The sequence below is a fragment of the Pseudophryne corroboree genome, assembly GCF_028390025.1.
Source record: "Pseudophryne corroboree isolate aPseCor3 chromosome 3 unlocalized genomic scaffold, aPseCor3.hap2 SUPER_3_unloc_82, whole genome shotgun sequence".
NCBI classification, from domain to species: Eukaryota; Metazoa; Chordata; class Amphibia; order Anura; family Myobatrachidae; genus Pseudophryne; species Pseudophryne corroboree.
This window is the reverse complement of record NW_026967577.1, coordinates 267,579-285,101: the sequence shown is the minus strand read 5'-3', so window position 1 is coordinate 285,101 and position 17,523 is coordinate 267,579. Positions and strand designations below refer to the sequence as shown.

The following is a 17,523-nucleotide window of genomic DNA, read 5'->3' as shown; positions in this document are numbered from 1 at the left end:
AGGGGGGCACATATTTTAGGCGCATTATAGATATTCTATGCAGCTATAGGGGAAAACACTCTGTATAGGTGTCACCCCAGTGTATATAGTGCTCTGGTGTGTGCTGGCATACTCTCCCTCTGTCTCTCCAAAGGGCTTTGTGGGGTCCTGTCCTCTTTTAGAGCATTCCCTGTGTGTGTGCTGTGTGTCGGTACGGCTGTGTCGACATGTATGAGGAGGAAAATTATGTGGAGGCGGAGCAAATGCCGGTAAATGTGATGTCACCCCCTGCGGGGTATACACCTGTGTGGATGGACTTATGGAAGGAATTACGGGAAAGTGTCAACTCCTTACATAAAAGGCTTGACGACATGGGACAGCCGGCAACTCAGCTTGTGCCTGTCCAGGCGTCTCAAAGGCCATCAGGGGCTGTAAAACGCCAGTTACCTCAGATGGCAGACACAGACGTTGACACGGATACCGACTCCAGTGTCGACGATGAGGAGACGACTGTAACTTCCAATAGGGCCACACGTTACATGATTGAGGCAATGAAAAATGTATTACACATTACTGATATTACCCCAGGTACCACAAAAAAGGGTATTATGTTTGGTGAGAAAAAACTACCAGTAGTTTTTCCTGCATCTGAGGAATTAAATGAAGTTTGTGAAGAAGCATGGACTTCCCCCGATAAGAAATTAGTAATTTCTAAACGGCTATTGGCAGCGTACCCTTTCCCGCCAGAGGATAGGTCACGTTGGGAAACACCCCCTAGGGTTGATAAAGCGCTCACACGTTTGTCAAAGAAGGTGGCACTACCGTCTCCGGATACGGCCGCCCTTAAAGAGCCTGCTGACAGAAAGCAGGAGACTATCCTAAAGTCTATATACACACACACTGGTGTTATACTACGACCAGCTATAGCCTCAGCATGGATGTGTAGTGCTGCGGTTGCGTGGTCGGATTCCCTGACAGAGAATATTGAGACCCTGGATAGGGACAATATTTTACTGACTTTAGAGCATATAAAAGATGCTCTCTTATACATGCGTGATGCACAGAGGGATATTTGCCGACTGGCATCAAAAGTAAGTGCAATGTCCATTTCCGCTAGACTGGATTATGGACTCGGCAGTGGTCAGGGGATGCCGATTCAAAAAGGCACATGGAGATTTTGCCTTATAAAGGGGTGGAGTTGTTTGGGGAAGGTCTGTCAGACCTCGTTTCCACGGCAACAGCTGGAAAATCAACTTTTCTGCCCCAGGTTACCTCGCAGCAAAAGAAAGCACCGTATTATCAAGCACAGTCCTTTCGGCCCCATAAGGGCAAGAGGCGCCTCTTTTTTGCCAAAAGGCAGAGGTAAGGGAAAAAAGCTGCAGCATACAGCCAGTTCCCAGGACCAGGAGTCCTCCCCCGCTTCCGCCAAGTCCACAGCATGACGATGGGGCTTCACAGGCGGATCTAGGTACGGTGGGGGCACGTCTCAGGAATTTCAGCACACAGTGGGCTCGCTCACAGGTGGATCCCTGGATCCTTCAGGTAGTATCTCAGGGGTACATGCTGGAATTCGAGACGCCTCCCCCACGCCGTTTCCTAAAATCTGCCTTACCAACAACACTCTCTGACAGAGAGGCGGTGTTACAGGCAATTCACAAGCTGTATTCCCAGCAAGTGATAAACAGGGTACCTCTCCTTCAACAAGGAAAGGGTTATTATTCCACAATGTTTGTGGTACCGAAACCGGACGGTTCGGTGAGACCCATTTTAAATTTAAAATCCTTGAACAAGTATATCAAAAAGTTCAAGTTCAAGATGGAATCGCTCAGAGCGGTTATCTCCAGCCTGGAGGAGGGGGATTACATGGTATCTCTGGACATCAAGATGCTTACCTGCATGTCCCCATTTACCCTCCTCACCAGGAGTACCTCAGGTTTGTGGTACAGGACTGTCACTACCAGTTCCAGACGCTGCCGTTTGGGTTATCCCGGCACCGAGGGTCTTTACCAAGGTAATGGCCGAAATGATGATTCTCCTTCGAAAGAAAGGGGTTTCAATTATCCCGTACTTGGACGATCTCCTGATAAAGGCGAGGTCCAGGGAGCAGTTGCTGGTGGGGGTAGCACTTTCTCAGGAAGTGCTACAACAGCATGGTTGGATTCTCAACATCCCAAAGACACAGCTGGTCCCCACGACACGTCTTCTGTTCCTGGGGATATTCTGGATACAGACCAGAAAAGTGTTTCTTCCAGAGGAAAAAAAAAAAAGGGGTTGTCATCTCTAGTAAGAAACCTTCTAAAGCCAGGACAGGTGTCAGTGCATCAATGCACGAAAGTCCTGGGAAAGATGGTAGCTTCGTACGAAGCAATTCCATTCGGCAGATTCCACGCAAGAACCTTCCAGTGGGACCTGTTGGACAAGTGGTCCGGATCGCATCTTCAGATGCATCGGCGGATAACCCTGTCGCCAAGGACCAGGGTGTCGCTACTGTGGTGGCTGCAGAGTGCTCATCTTCTAGAGGGCCGCAGATTTGGGATACAGGACTGGGTCCTGGTAACTACGGATGCCAGCCTTCGAGGCTGGGGGGCAGTCACACAGGGACGAAATTTCCAGGGACTGTGGTCAAACCAGGAAATTTCACTTCACATAAATATCCTGGAACTAAGGGCCATCTACAACGCCCTAAGCCAGGCAAGACCTCTGCTTGAAAACCAGCCGGTACTGATACAATCAGACAACATCACGGCGGTCGCCCATGTAAACAGACAGGGCGGCACAAGAAGCAGGAGCGCGATGGCAGAAGCCACAAAGATTCTCCGATGGGCGGAAAATCAGTATCACGTGTCAGCACTGACAGCAGTGTTCATCCCGGGAGTAGACAACTGGGAAGAAGACTTCCTAAGCAGACACGACCTCCACCCGGGAGAATGGGGACTTCATCCGGAAGTTTTCCAAATGATTGTAAACCGTTGGGAACGACCAAAGGTGGACATGATGGCGTCCCGCCTCAACAAAAAACTAGAAAGGTATTGTGCCAGGTCAAGGGACCCTCAGGCGATAGCTGTGGACGCTCTAGTGACACCGTGGGTGTACCAGTCGGTTTATGTGTTCCCTCCTCTGCCTCTTATTCCAAAGGTACTGAGAATTGTGCGAAGGAGCGGAGTAAGAACGATGCTCGTGGTTCCAGAGTGGCCAAGAAGAGCTTGGTACCCGGAACTTCAAGAGATGCTCACAGAGGACCCATGGCCTCTACCGCTAAGACGGGACCTGCTCCAGCAGGGGCCCTGTCTATTCCAAGACTTACCGCGGCTGCGTTTGACGGCATGGCGGTTGAACACCGGATCCTGAAGGAAAAGGGTATTCCGGAGGAAGTCATCCCTACCCTGATCAAAGCCAGAAAGGATGTCACGGCAAAACATTATCACCGCATTTGGCGAAAATATGTTGCTTGGTGTGAGGCCAAAAAGGCCCCAACGGAGGAGTTTCAACTGGGTCGTTTTCTGCATTTCCTGCAAGCAGGAGTGAATATGGGCCTAAAATTAGGGTCCATTAAGGTACAGATTTCGTCTCTGTCAATTTTCTTCCAAAAAGAATTGGCTTCACTGCCTGAAGTTCAGACATTTGCGAAGTGCGTGCTGCATATTCAGCCCCCTTTTGTGCCTCCAGTGGCACCTTGGGATCTCAATGTGGTTTTGGGGTTCTTGAAATCACATTGGTTCGAGCCACTTAAAACCGTGGATTTGAAATATCTCACGTGGAAAGTGGTCATGCTGTTGGCCCTGGCTTCGGCCAGGCGTGTGTCAGAATTGGCGGCCTTATCTTGTAAAAGCCCTTATCTGATTTTCCATACGGATAGGGCAGAGTTGAGGACTCGTCCTCATTTTCTCCTGAAGGTGGTATCAGCTTTTCACTTGAACCAGCCTATTGTAGTGCCTGTGGCTACTAGGGACTTGGAGGATTCCAAGTTACTGGACGTGGTCAGGGCCCTGAGAATTTATGTTTCCAGGACGGCTGGAGTCAGGAAGACTGACTCGCTGTTTATCCTGTATGCATCCAACAAGCTGGGTGCTCCTGCTTCAAAGCAGACTATTGCTCGCTGTATTTGTAGCACTATTCAGCTTGCACATTCTGCGGTAGGACTGCCGCATCCTAAATCAGTGAAAGCCCATTCCACAAGGAAGGTGGGCTCATCTTGGGCGGCCGCCCGAGGGGTCTCGGCTTTACAACTTTGCCGAGCCGCGACTTGGTCAGGGTCAAATACTTTTGCAAAGTTTTACAAGTTTGACACCCTGGCTGACGAGGACCTGGAGTTCTCTCATTCGGTGTTGCAGAGTCATCCGCACTCTCCCCCCCGTTTGGGAGCTTTGGTATAATCCCCATGGTCCTTACGGAGTTCCCAGCATCCACTAGGATGTCAGAGAAAATAAGATTTTACTCACCGGTAAATCTATTTCTCGTAGTCCGTAGTGGATGCTGGGCGCCCATCCCAAGTGCGGATTGTCTGCATTACTTGTACATAGTTACTGTTAACTAAAACGGGTTATTGTTGAGAGCCATCTGTTCAGAGGCTCCATTGTTATCATACTGTTAACTGGGTTTAAAATCACGAGTTGTACGGTGTGATTGGTGTGGCTGGTATGAGTCTTACCCGGGATTCAAAAATCCTTCCTTATTGTGTCAGCTCTTCCGGGCACAGTATCCTAACTGAGGTCTGGAGGAGGGTCATAGGGGGAGGAGCCAGTGCACACCAGTTAGTCCTAAAGCTTTCTTTTAGTTGTGCCCAGTCTCCTGCGGAGCCGCTATTCCCCATGGTCCTTACGGAGTTCCCAGCATCCACTACGGACTAGGAGAAATAGATTTACCGGTGAGTAAAAATAAGAATTTACTTACCGATAATTCTATTTCTCGTAGTCCGTAGTGGATGCTGGGGACTCCGTAAGGACCATGGGGAATAGCGGCTCCGCAGGAGACTGGGCACAAAAGTAAAGCTTTAGAACTACCTGGTGTGCACTGGCTCCTCCCCCTATGACCCTCCTCCAAGCCTCAGTTAGGATAATGTGCCCGGACGAGCGTACACAATAAGGAAGGATTTTGAATCCCGGGTAAGACTCATACCAGCCACACCAATCACACCGTATAACTTGTGATCTAAACCCAGTTAACAGCATGATAACAGAGGAGCCTCTAGAAAAGATTGCTCACTACAGCAATAACCCGATTTTTTTGGTAACAATAACTATGTACCAGTATTGCAGACAATCCGCACTTGGGATGGGCGCCCAGCATCCACTACGGACTACGAGAAAAAGAATTATTGGTAAGTAAATTATTATTTTCTCTGACGTCCTAGTGGATGCTGGGGACTCCGTAAGGACCATGGGGATTATACCAAAGCTCCCAAACGGGCGGGAGAGTGCGGATGACTCTGCAGCACCAAATGAGAGAACTCCAGGTCCTCCTCAGCCAGGGTATCAAATTTGTAGAATTTTACAAACGTATTTGCTCCTGACCAAGTAGCTGCTCGGCAAAGTTGTAAGGCCGAGACCCCTTGGGCAGCCGCCCAAGATGAGCCCACCTTCCTTGTGAAGTGGGCATTTACAGATTTTTGGCTGTGGCAGGCCTGCCACAGAATGTGCCAGCTGAATTGTACTACAAATCCAACGAGCAATAGTCTGCTTAGAAGCAGGAGCACCCAGCTTGTTGGGTGCATACAGAATAAACAACGAGTCAGATTTTCTGACTCCATCCGTCCTGGAAACCTATATTTCCAGGGCCCTGACAACGTCTAGCAACTTGGAATCCTCCAAGTCCCTCGTAGCCGCAGGCACCACCATAGGTTGATTCAGGTGAAACGCTGAAAACCACCTTAGGGAGAAACTGAGGACGAGTCCTCAATTCCGCCCTGTCCGAATGGAAAATCAGATGAGAGCTTTTACAGGATAAAGCCGCCAATTCTGACACGCGCCTGGCCCAGGCCAGGGCCAACAGCATGACCACTTTTCATGTGAGATATTTTAACTCCACATATTTAAGTGGTTCAAACCAATGTGAGTTTTGGAACCCAAAAACTACATTGAGATCCCAAGGTGCCACTGGAGGCACAAAAGGAGGTTGTATATACAGTACCCCTTTTACAAACGTCTGAACTTCAGGGACTGAAGCCAGTTCTTTCTGGAAGAAAATCGACAGGGCCGAAATCTGAACCTTAATGGATCCTAATTTTAGGCCCATAGACACTCCTGTTTGCAGGAAATGTAGGAATCGACCCAGTTGAAATTCCTCCGTTGGGGCCTTAATGGCCTCGCACCACGCAACATATTTTCGCCAAATGCGGTGATAATGTTTTGCGGTTATATCCTTCCTGGCTTTGATCAGGATAGGAATGACTTCATCCGGAATGCCTTTCTCCTTCAGGATCCGGCGTTCAAACGCTCTGCCGTCAAAAGCAGCCGCGGTAAGTCTTGGAACAGACAGGGTCCTTGCTAGAGCAGGTCCCTTCTTAGAGGTAGAGGCCACGGATCCTCCGTGAGCATCTCTTGAAGTTCCGGTTACCAAGTCCTTCTTGGCCAATCCGGAGCCACGAATATAGTGCTTACTCCTCTCCATCTTATAATTCTCGGTACCTTGGGTATGAGAGGCAGAGGAGGGAACACATACACTGACTGGTACACCCACGGTGTTACCAGAGCGTCTACAGCTATTGCCTGAGGGTCCCTTGACCTGGCGCAATACCCGTCGAGTTTTATAATCATGTGGAAGACTTCTGGGTGAAGTCCCCACTCCTTCCGGGTGGAGGTCGTGTCTGCTGAGGAAGTCTGCTTCCCAGTTGTCCACTCCCGGAATGAATATTGCTGACAGTGCTATCACATGATTTTCCGCCCAGCGAAGAATCCTTGCAGCTTCCGCCATTGCCCTCCTGCTTCTTGTGCCACCCTGTCTGTTTACGTGGGTGACTGCCGTGATGTCCGAATGGATCAACACCAGATGACCTTGAAGCAGAGGTCTTGCTGAGCTTAGAGCATTGTAAATGGCCCTTAGCTTCAGGATATTTATGTGAAGTGATGTCTCCAGGCTTGACCATAAGCCCTGGAAATTCCTTCCCTGTGTGACTGCTCCCCAGCCTCGCAGGCTGGCATCCGTGATCACCAGGACCCAGTCCTGAATGCCGAATCTGCGGCCCTCTAGAAGATGAGCACTCTGCAACCACCACAGGAGAGACACCCTTGTCCTTGGTGACAGGGTTATCCGCTGATGCATCTGAGGATGCGACCCGGACCATTTATCCAGCAGGTCCCACTGGAAAGTTCTTGAGTGGAAACTGCCGAATGGGATTGCTTCGTAAGAAGCCACCATTTTTCCCAGAACCCTTTCATTGATGTACTGAGACTTGGCTCGGTTATAGGAGGTTCCCGACTAGCTTGGATAACTCCCTGACTTTCTCCTCCGGGAGAAACACCTTTTTCTGGACTGTGTCCAGGATCATCCCTAGGAACAGAAGATGAGTCGTCAGAATCAGCTGCGATTTTGGAATATTGAGAATCCAATCGTGCTGCCGCAACACTACCTGAGATAGTGCTACACCGACCTCCAACTGTTCCTTGGATCATACCCTTATCAGGGGATCGTCCAAGTAAGGGATAACTAAAATTCCCTTCCTTCGAAGGAGTATCATCATTTCGGCCATTACCTTGGTAAAGACCCGGGGTGCCGTGGACCATCCATATGGCAGTGTCTGAAACTGATAGTGACAGTTCTGTACCACAAACCTGAGGTACCCTTGGTGAGAAGAGTAATTTGGGACATGAAGGTAAGCATCCTTGATGTCCCGAGACATCATGTAGTCCCCTTCTTCCAGGTTCGCAATCACTGCTCTGAGTGACTCAATCTTGAATTTGAACCTCCGTATGTAAGTGTTCAAGATTTTAGATTTAGAATCGGTCTCACCGAGCCGTCCGGCTTCGGTACCACAACAGTGTGGAATAATACCCCGTTCCCTGTTGCAGGAGGGGTACCTTGATTATCACCTGCTGGGAATACAGCTTGTGAATGGCTTCCCAAACTGCCTCCCTGTCAGAGGGAGACGTCGGTAAAGCCGACTTTAGGAAACGGCGAGGGGGGGACGTCTCGAATTCCAATTTGTTGAGACGGGCCCCCACCGTGCCTGAGCTTGTAAAGCCCTAGCGTCATAATGAGGGCTTGGCAGAGGCAGGAGAGGGCTTCTGTTCCTGGGAACTGGCTGATTTCTGCAGCCTTTTTCCTCTCCCTCTGTCACGGGCAGAAATGGGGAACCCTTTGCCCGCTTGCCAACGAAAAGACTGCGCCTGATAATACGGCGTCTTCTTATGTTGAGAGGCGACCTGGGGTACAAACGTGGATTTCCCAGCTGTTGCCGTGGCCACGAGGTCTAAAAGACCGACCCCAAATGACTCCTCCCCTTTATAAGGCAATACTTCCAATTGCCGTTTGGAATCCGCCTCACCTGACCACTGTCGTGTCCATAATCTACTGGCAGAAATGGACAACGCACTTAGACTTGATGCCAGTCGGCAAATATTCCGCTGTGCATCACGCATATATAGAAATGCATCTTTCAAATGCTCTATAGGCCATAAAATACTGTCCCTATCTAGGGTATCAATATTTTCAGTCAGGGAATCCGACCACGCCAACCCAGCACTGCACATCCAAGCTGAGGCGATTGCTGGTCGTAGTATAACACCAGTATGTGTGTAAATACATTTTAGGATACCCTCCTGCTTTCTATCAGCAGGATCCTTAAGGGCGGCCATCTCAGGAGAGGGTAGAGCCCTTGTTCTTACAAGTGTGTGAGCGCCTTATCCCCCCTAGGGGGTGTTTCCCAACGTACCCTAACCTCTGGCGGGAAAGGATATAATGCCAATAACATTTTAGAAATTATCAGTTGTTATCGGGGGAAACCCACGCATCATCACACACCTCATTTAATTTCTCAGATTCAGGAAAACTACAGGTAGTTTTTCCTCCCCGAACATAATACCCCTTTTTGGTGGTACTCGTATTATCAGAAATGTGTAAAACATTTTTCATTGCCTCAATCATGTAACGTGTGGCCCTACTGGAAGTCACGTTTGTCTCTTCACCGTCGACACTGGAGTCAGTATCCGTGTCGGCGTCTGTATCTGCCATCTGAGGTAACGGGCGCTTTAGAGCCCCTGACGGCCCATGAGACGTCTGGACAGGCACAAGCTGAGTAGCCGGCTGTCTCATGTCAACCACTGTCTTTTATACAGAGCTGACACTGTCACGTAATTCCTTCCAACAGTTCATCCACTCAGGTGTCGACCCCCTAGGGGGTGACATCACTATTACAGGCAATCTGCTCCGTCTCCACATCATTTTTCTCCTCATACATGTCGACACAAACGTACCGACACACAGCACACACACAGGGAATGCTCTGATAGTGGACAGGACCCCACTAGCCCTTTGGGGAGACAGAGGGAGAGTTTGCCAGCACACACCAGAGCGCTATATATATACAGGGATAACCTTATATAAGTGTTTTTCCCCTTATAGCTGCTGTATTTTTAATACTGCGCCTAATTAGTGCCCCCCTCTCTTTTTTAACCCTTTCTGTAGTGTAGTGACTGCAGGGGAGAGCCAGGGAGCTTCCCTCCAACGGAGCTGTGAGGGAAAATGGCGCCAGTGTGCTGAGGAGATAGGCTCCGCCCCCTTCTCGGCGGCCTTATCTCCCGTTTTTCTGTGTATTCTGGCAGGGGTTAAATTCATCCATATAGCCCAGGAGCTATATGTGATGCATTTTTTGCCATCCAAGGTGTTTTTATTGCTGCTCAGGGCGCCCCCCCCCCCCAGCGCCCTGCACCCTCAGTGACCGGAGTGTGAAGTGTGCTGAGAGCAATGGCGCACAGCTGCAGCGCTGTGCGCTACCTTGTTGAAGACAGGACGTCTTCTGCCGCCGATTTTCCGGACCTCTTCTGTCTTCTGGCTCTGTAAGGGGGCTGGCGGCGCGGCTCTGGGACCTATCCATGGCTGGGCCTGTGATCGATCCCTCTGGAGCTAATGTCCAGTAGCCTAAGAAGCCCAATCCACTCTGCACGCAGGTGAGTTCGCTTCTTCTCCCCTTAGTCCCTCGATGCAGTGAGCCTGTTGCCAGCAGGTCTCACTGAACATAAAAAACTTTTCACTAAGCAGCTCAGGAGAGCCACCTAGTGTGCACCCTTCTCGTTCGGCACAAAAATCTAACTGAGGCTTGGAGGAGGGTCATAGGGGGAGGAAGTCATTGAAATCTCTGTACGGGGTGACGGTAACCCTATCTTTCCCTATACTACGGGGTTACCGTCACCCCGTACAGAGATTTCAATGGGATAAGGAGCCGGTTTTACAGAAAAATCCGGCAGGACTGAAAATAAACACAAAAGGAGCTGTAAACATTACTAATCCTTTTCTTTTTTACAGGTATTGCACTACAGTATTGCAACATTTAAATTGTTGCAAAATAGAATACATATTGTCACAAGCGCCTTGTTTTAGTATCTATTTGAATTGTTTATTTTTATTCAGGGCAGCTAAAACACTTAAATCCCGGCAACAGCGCGGTTATTCTCATTTCTAATCATAGGGGGAGGAGCCAGTGCACACCAGGTAGTTCTAAAGCTTTACTTTTGTGCCCAGTCTCCTGCGGAGCCGCTATTCCCCATGGTCCTTACGGAGTCCCCAGCATCCACTAGGACGTCAGAGAAATCTTATTTTCCATAATGTATTTTATTTCCAGCAGATGGACACACAAGCAGGAATATCTCAGAAGGACAACTAATGTTATCCCCGGATTGTGACATAAAAGATAATGACAGTAGACAGGATTCTCCAGGAGATAATCCCATTACCCCAATTATACATCCAGCTCTATCAGCTGATCCCCCTGATCCTGGGAAATGTTCTCCTGATCACTCTGATATTGGTGCATCTGTTACAGCTCTGACAGTAGATACAGAGTTTCCATGTTCTATAGATGCCAAATGTTTTACACAGAACACAAAGCCCATTACCCATCATCCAGCTAAGGCAGGTGAGAGGCCACTGATATGTTCTGAGTGTGGGAAATGTTTTACAAAGAAATCAGCTCTTGTTACACATCACAGAAGTCACACAGGTGAGAAGCCGTTTTCCTGTTCTGAGTGTGGGAAATGTTTTACACAGAAATCAGCTCTTGTTACACATCAGAGAAGTCACACAGGTGTGAAGCCGTTTTCCTGTTCTGAGTGTGGGAAATGTTTTGCATTGAAATCAGTTCTTGTTAAACATCAGAATAGTCACTCAGGTGAGAAGCCGTTTTCCTGTTATGAGTGTGGGAAATGTTTTGCATGCAACTCAAATCTTGCTACACATCAGAGAAGTCACACAGGTGAGAAGCCGTTTTCCTGTTCTGAGTGTGGGAAATGTTTTGCACGCAACTCAAATCTTGCTACACATCAGAGAAATCACACAGGTGAGAAGCCGTTTTCCTGTTCTGAGTGTGGGAAATGTTTTGCATGGAAATCAGATCTTGTTACACATCAGAGAAGTCACACAGGTGAGAAGCCGTTTTCCTGTTCTGAGTGTGGGAAATGTTTTACAAAGAAATCAGCTCTTGTTACACATCAGAGAAGTCACACAGGTGAGAAGCCGTTTTCCTGTTCTGAGTGTGGGAAATGTTTTACAAAGAAATCAGCTCTTGTTACACATCAGAGAAGTCACACAGGTGAGAAGCCGTTTTCCTGTTCTGAGTGTGGGAAATGTTTTACAAAGAAATCAGCTCTTGTTACACATCAGAGAAGTCACACAGGTGAGAAGCCGTTTTCCTGTTCTGAGTGTGGGAAATGTTTTACAAAGAAATCAGCTCTTGTTACACATCAGAGAAGTCACACAGGTGAGAAGCCGTTTTCCTGTTCTGAGTGTGGGAAATGTTTTACACAGAAATCAGTTCTTGTTACACATCAGAGAAGTCACACAGGTGTGAAGCCGTTTTCCTGTTCTGAGTGTGGGAAATGTTTCGCATTTAAATCAGTTCTTGTTAAACATCAGAATAGTCACTCAGGTGAGAAGCCGTTTTCCTGTTCTGAGTGTGGGAAATGGTTTACACAGAAATCATCTCTTGTTACACATCAGAGAAGTCACACAGGTGAGAAGCCGTATTCCTGTTCTGAGTGTGGGAAATGTTTCACACAGAAATCACATCTTGTTACACATCAGAGATGTCACACAGGTGAGAAGCCATTTTCATGCTGTGAGAGAAATAAATCCGCTCTTGTTGAACACATTAGACATTACCCAAGTACGGAACCATTTAAATCTTCTGGAGTATAATCATCACTGTCATCCAATGTTCCTCAAGGGTGAATCCTATCTCCTATGCTTTATAAAATATACATGCTACCACTGGGTGATATAATCAGACGTCATGGCCTGGTCTACCACTGCTATGCAGATGACCTGCTTTTTGCTCCATGTACTGAGAACCTAATACCAATAAATGGTTGTCTAGCTGAGCGCCAGGGGTGGATGATGCCAGTTGGCTATGACTCAGTCTTTGTGAAACATAATAGAAGCTCACCAACAAAGGACAAGACTACAGCTTTACCAACCATCTGGATTTATGCTTTGGTGTTCAGAATCGCAAAATACTGAACGTGTGCTGAATCTTTGTGTTGTCCTAGTATGTGGCTGACACAGACATCAGGTATCTGCCACATACAAATCCTCATTCTTCCATCTGTGGACCATAGCCAGAATCAAACACTTGATTCCCTCGGAAGTTCATAGACTACTGCAATGCCATCTACCTGGGTCACCCAGCAAAATAATTACAGAGCTTGCAGATAGTACATAATGCAGCAGCCAAGCTGTTACCTAACCAGCCCGTTCCTGCCACATAACACCCATTCTCTGCTCCCTTCACCGGCTGCCTGTAAGATGACAAATCTATTTCATAATTGGCTAACTGACCTTCCCAGCCCAACATTACATGGTCCAAGGTGCTAGAAGCAGCTTCTGCCTCCTTACTGCCCTGCTTGCTTGCTTCTACAGATGAAGGACTGTTACCAGCAGTACCAAGAATCTCCTGTCATTCATTTAAGGGTCAAATTTTTAACTTTGCAGCCCTTACCATGGAACGTACTGCCTTGCACAGTCCAAGAGACCACCACTCTAGAGAACGTCACAAATAGACTGATGACTGCTACTCACGCTTTTCATTAATGTACCTCTATTTACTTCCTAAATAATACATCCTAAATGCTTAGGTCTTTTTTCTGCTGTTTATTTTGTATCTTGTGCTTTGTGTAAATGTGAATGTCTAATACCAGTTTGCACAATCTGTATTGCTGCACGACAATATGGCGGCCATTGGAACATGTTTTCACTTCTAGTTTGCCTAACTTGTTGCAGACACTCATCTTGATCAGGAGTGCTGAGTGTTTTCAGATACAAGATCCTATCTATATATACCCTGTATATTATAATGTGCATTAGAGTCACCCGGGTTACATCTGCAGTGGTTTGTTGTATGTTACATCTATATGGTGCGGATACTCCTCTGTATGATCTCATAATAAAAGCTTTTGTTTGCATCTAATTATTACATTAAATCTTTTATTTTTTTATCTGTTTTATATTCCCGTCTGAGTAATTACGCCATAATGTCTAATCTCGGAGTGGACCCCAGAAGATGTAAAGAAACCGTGTAAGTTTTCCATCATTCTGTTTCGTGTAATCATACAGGTAAGTGATGGCACGGTGGTCACTGACCGTCACATTCAGGTGGTATAATGGAAGTGGGACTGTCTGGGCTTATTCTAGTCTACTGCAGAAATAAAAAAAAATCAGCCCATAGATCAAGCTTGGTCGGACAAGACAGAAGCCACATTAATGGTGGCACATCGTATAGGCTGAGGACCCATGTTTCTGCTATATATGGAATAACTCCCTCTTCACCCACAAAAACCTTCCCTTCACCATTCACAATGTCCACCATTGCCCCTTCAGAAGGGACACAACTTTCCTTTGCTTGTTCCACCTCCTCCTCTACAGAGCCCAGGACCATCTCCATGACCATGTCATGTTTATCTGGAGTCCAGGCATCTGGGAGGTTCATGGCCTGAGATGACCACAGACCCACCAGGTAGTGGGCAAGAAAAATCCACAGCCTCCTGAGGAACTGGAAAGTCCAAGGATCCACCCCACATGAGGCAGAGAAGGGACAACCACAGGGACTGGCTCAACAATTTCCTTCCTAAAAGCTGCTCTTTACCCAGTTTGGTACCTGGGGGATCCCACTCCAATTTCCCTTGAGAGTCCTTACTAATCCTTTCTGAGCCTACTAGCTCCTTCCTCTTCCAACCACTCCTCCTTTTTAAGCTTTTCACCACCTGCTGTGTGAGTTCCATCCAACCACTCCTCCTCTCCTTGTCTCATTGGTGTAGCAACCCCCTTCTCCCCTCCACACTGATTCACTGCAGTTAAGCTGTGAGGCTTGCTGCTAGCAGTACTCACTGCTCAGCACACACACTCACATGATTACACAGCTGTGCCAGATATACTGTCTCACTGACAACCAGGACGAGACACTCCCAGAAAGGCATGTATGTATGAGTACGGAGAGAGTGGGTGCAGTGGGGCTGCATCACTGACAGCCAGGACGAGACACTCCCAGAAAGGCATGTATGTATGAGTACAGAGAGAGTGGGAGCAGTGGGGCTGCATGACTGACCAGGACGAGACACTCCCAGAAAGGCATGTATGTATGAGTACAGAGAGAGTGGGCGCAGTGGGGCTGCATCACTGACACCCAGGACGAGACACTCCCAGAAAGGCATGTATGTATGAGTACAGAGAGAGTGGGAGCAGTGGGGCTGCATGACTGACACCCAGGACGAGACACTCCCAGAAAGACATGTATGTATGAGTACGGAGAGAGTGGGAGCAGTGGGGCTGCATGACTGACCAGGACGAGACACTCCCAGAAAGGCATGTATGTATGAGTACAGAGAGAGTGGGCGCAGTGGGGCTGCATCACTGACCAGGACGAGACACTCCCAGAAAGACATGTATGTATGAGTACAGAGAGAGTGGGAGCAGTGGGGCTGCATCACTGACAGACATGATTACACAGCTGTGCCAGATATACTGTCTCACTGACAACCAGGACGAGACACTCCCAGAAAGGCATGTATGTATGAGTACGGAGAGAGTGGGCGCAGTGGGGCTGCATCACTGACAGCCAGGACGAGACACTCCCAGAAAGGCATGTATGTATGAGTACGGAGAGAGTGGGCGCAGTGGGGCTGCATCACTGACAACCAGGACGAGACACTCCCAGAAAGGCATGTATGTATGAGTACGGAGAGAGTGGGCGCAGTGGGGCTGCATCACTGACAGCCAGGACGAGACACTCCCAGAAAGACATGTATGTATGAGTACAGAGAGAGTGGGAGCAGTGGGGCTGCATCACTGACAGCCAGGACGAGACACTCCCAGAAAGGCATGTATGTATGAGTACGGAGAGAGTGGGAGCAGTGGGGCTGCATCACTGACACCCAGGACGAGACACTCCCAGAAAGGCATGTATGTATGAGTACGGAGAGAGTGGGAGCAGTGGGGCTGCATGACTGACAGCCAGGACGAGACACTCCCAGAAAGGCATGTATGTATGAGTACAGAGAGAGTGGGAGCAGTGGGGCTGCATGACTGACCAGGACGAGACACTCCCAGAAAGGCATGTATGTATGAGTACAGAGAGAGTGGGAGCAGTGGGGCTGCATCACTGACACCCAGGACGAGACACTCCCAGAAAGGCATGTATGTATGAGTACAGAGAGAGTGGGCGCAGTGGGGCTGCATCACTGACCAGGACGAGACACTCCCAGAAAGGCATGTATGTATGAGTACGGAGAGAGTGGGCGCAGTGGGGCTGCATGACTGACAGCCAGGACGAGACACTCCCAGAAAGGCATGTATGTATGAGTACGGAGAGACTGGGAGCAGTGGGGCTGCATCACTGACAGCCAGGACGAGACACTCCCAGAAAGGCATGTATGTATGAGTACGGAGAGAGTGGGCGCAGTGGGGCTGCATCACTGACACCCAGGACGAGACACTCCCAGAAAGGCATGTATGTATGAGTACAGAGAGAGTGGGAGCAGTGGGGCTGCATGACTGACAGCCAGGACGAGACACTCCCAGAAAGGCATGTATGTATGAGTACGGAGAGAGTGGGCGCAGTGGGGCTGCATCACTGACAGCCAGGACGAGACACTCCCAGAAAGGCATGTATGTATGAGTACAGAGAGAGTGGGCGCAGTGGGGCTGCATCACTGACAGCCAGGACGAGACACTCCCAGAAAGGCATGTATGTATGAGTACAGAGAGAGTGGGAGCAGTGGGGCTGCATGACTGACCAGGACGAGACACTCCCAGAAAGGCATGTATGTATGAGTACGGAGAGAGTGGGCGCAGTGGGGCTGCATCACTGACAGCCAGGACGAGACACTCCCAGAAAGGCATGTATGTATGAGTACAGAGAGAGTGGGCGCAGTGGGGCTGCATCACTGACAGCCAGGACGAGACACTCCCAGAAAGGCATGTATGTATGAGTACAGAGAGAGTGGGAGCAGTGGGGCTGCATGACTGACCAGGACGAGACACTCCCAGAAAGGCATGTATGTATGAGTACGGAGAGAGTGGGCGCAGTGGGGCTGCATCACTGACCAGGACGAGACACTCCCAGAAAGACATGTATGTATGAGTACGGAGAGAGTGGGCGCAGTGGGGCTGCATCACTGACCAGGACGAGACACTCCCAGAAAGGCATGTATGTATGAGTACAGAGAGAGTGGGAGCAGTGGGGCTGCATGACTGACCAGGACGAGACACTCCCAGAAAGGCATGTATGTATGAGTACAGAGAGAGTGGGCGCAGTGGGGCTGCATCACTGACAGCCAGGACGAGACACTCCCAGAAAGGCATGTATGTATGAGTACGGAGAGAGTGGGAGCAGTGGGGCTGCATCACTGACAACCAGGACGAGACACTCCCAGAAAGGCATGTATGTATGAGTACAGAGAGAGTGGGAGCAGTGGGGCTGCATGACTGACCAGGACGAGACACTCCCAGAAAGGCATGTATGTATGAGTACGGAGAGAGTGGGAGCAGTGGGGCTGCATGACTGACACCCAGGACGAGACACTCCCAGAAAGACATGTATGTATGAGTACAGAGAGAGTGGGAGCAGTGGGGCTGCATCACTGACAACCAGGACGAGACACTCCCAGAAAGGCATGTATGTATGAGTACAGAGAGAGTGGGAGCAGTGGGGCTGCATGACTGACCAGGACGAGACACTCCCAGAAAGGCATGTATGTATGAGTACAGAGAGAGTGGGCGCAGTGGGGCTGCATCACTGACAGCCAGGACGAGACACTCCCAGAAAGGCATGTATGTATGAGTACGGAGAGAGTGGGAGCAGTGGGGCTGCATCACTGACAACCAGGACGAGACACTCCCAGAAAGGCA

The 17,523-nt window shown here is 49.0% G+C and overlaps 2 protein-coding genes across 3 annotated transcripts in view; both read left to right on the top strand.

The window, feature by feature from the left end:
* LOC134984809 (oocyte zinc finger protein XlCOF6-like) overlaps positions 1-13,567 on the top strand; it is a 41,768-nt gene extending 28,201 nt beyond the window's left edge. Inside the window, exon 6 of one of the 2 annotated variants that reach the window (XM_063950292.1) lies at positions 10,754-13,567. In XM_063950292.1, coding sequence (XP_063806362.1) covers positions 10,754-12,321 — 1,568 coding nt within the window. In that variant the 3' untranslated portion in view covers positions 12,322-13,567. Of the gene's footprint in view, positions 1-10,750 lie in introns of both variants that reach the window. The other variant, XM_063950291.1, reaches the window with a different exon arrangement.
* LOC134984807 (oocyte zinc finger protein XlCOF6-like) overlaps positions 1-17,523 on the top strand; it is a 121,533-nt gene that overhangs the window by 28,176 nt on the left and 75,834 nt on the right. The window lies entirely within an intron of this gene.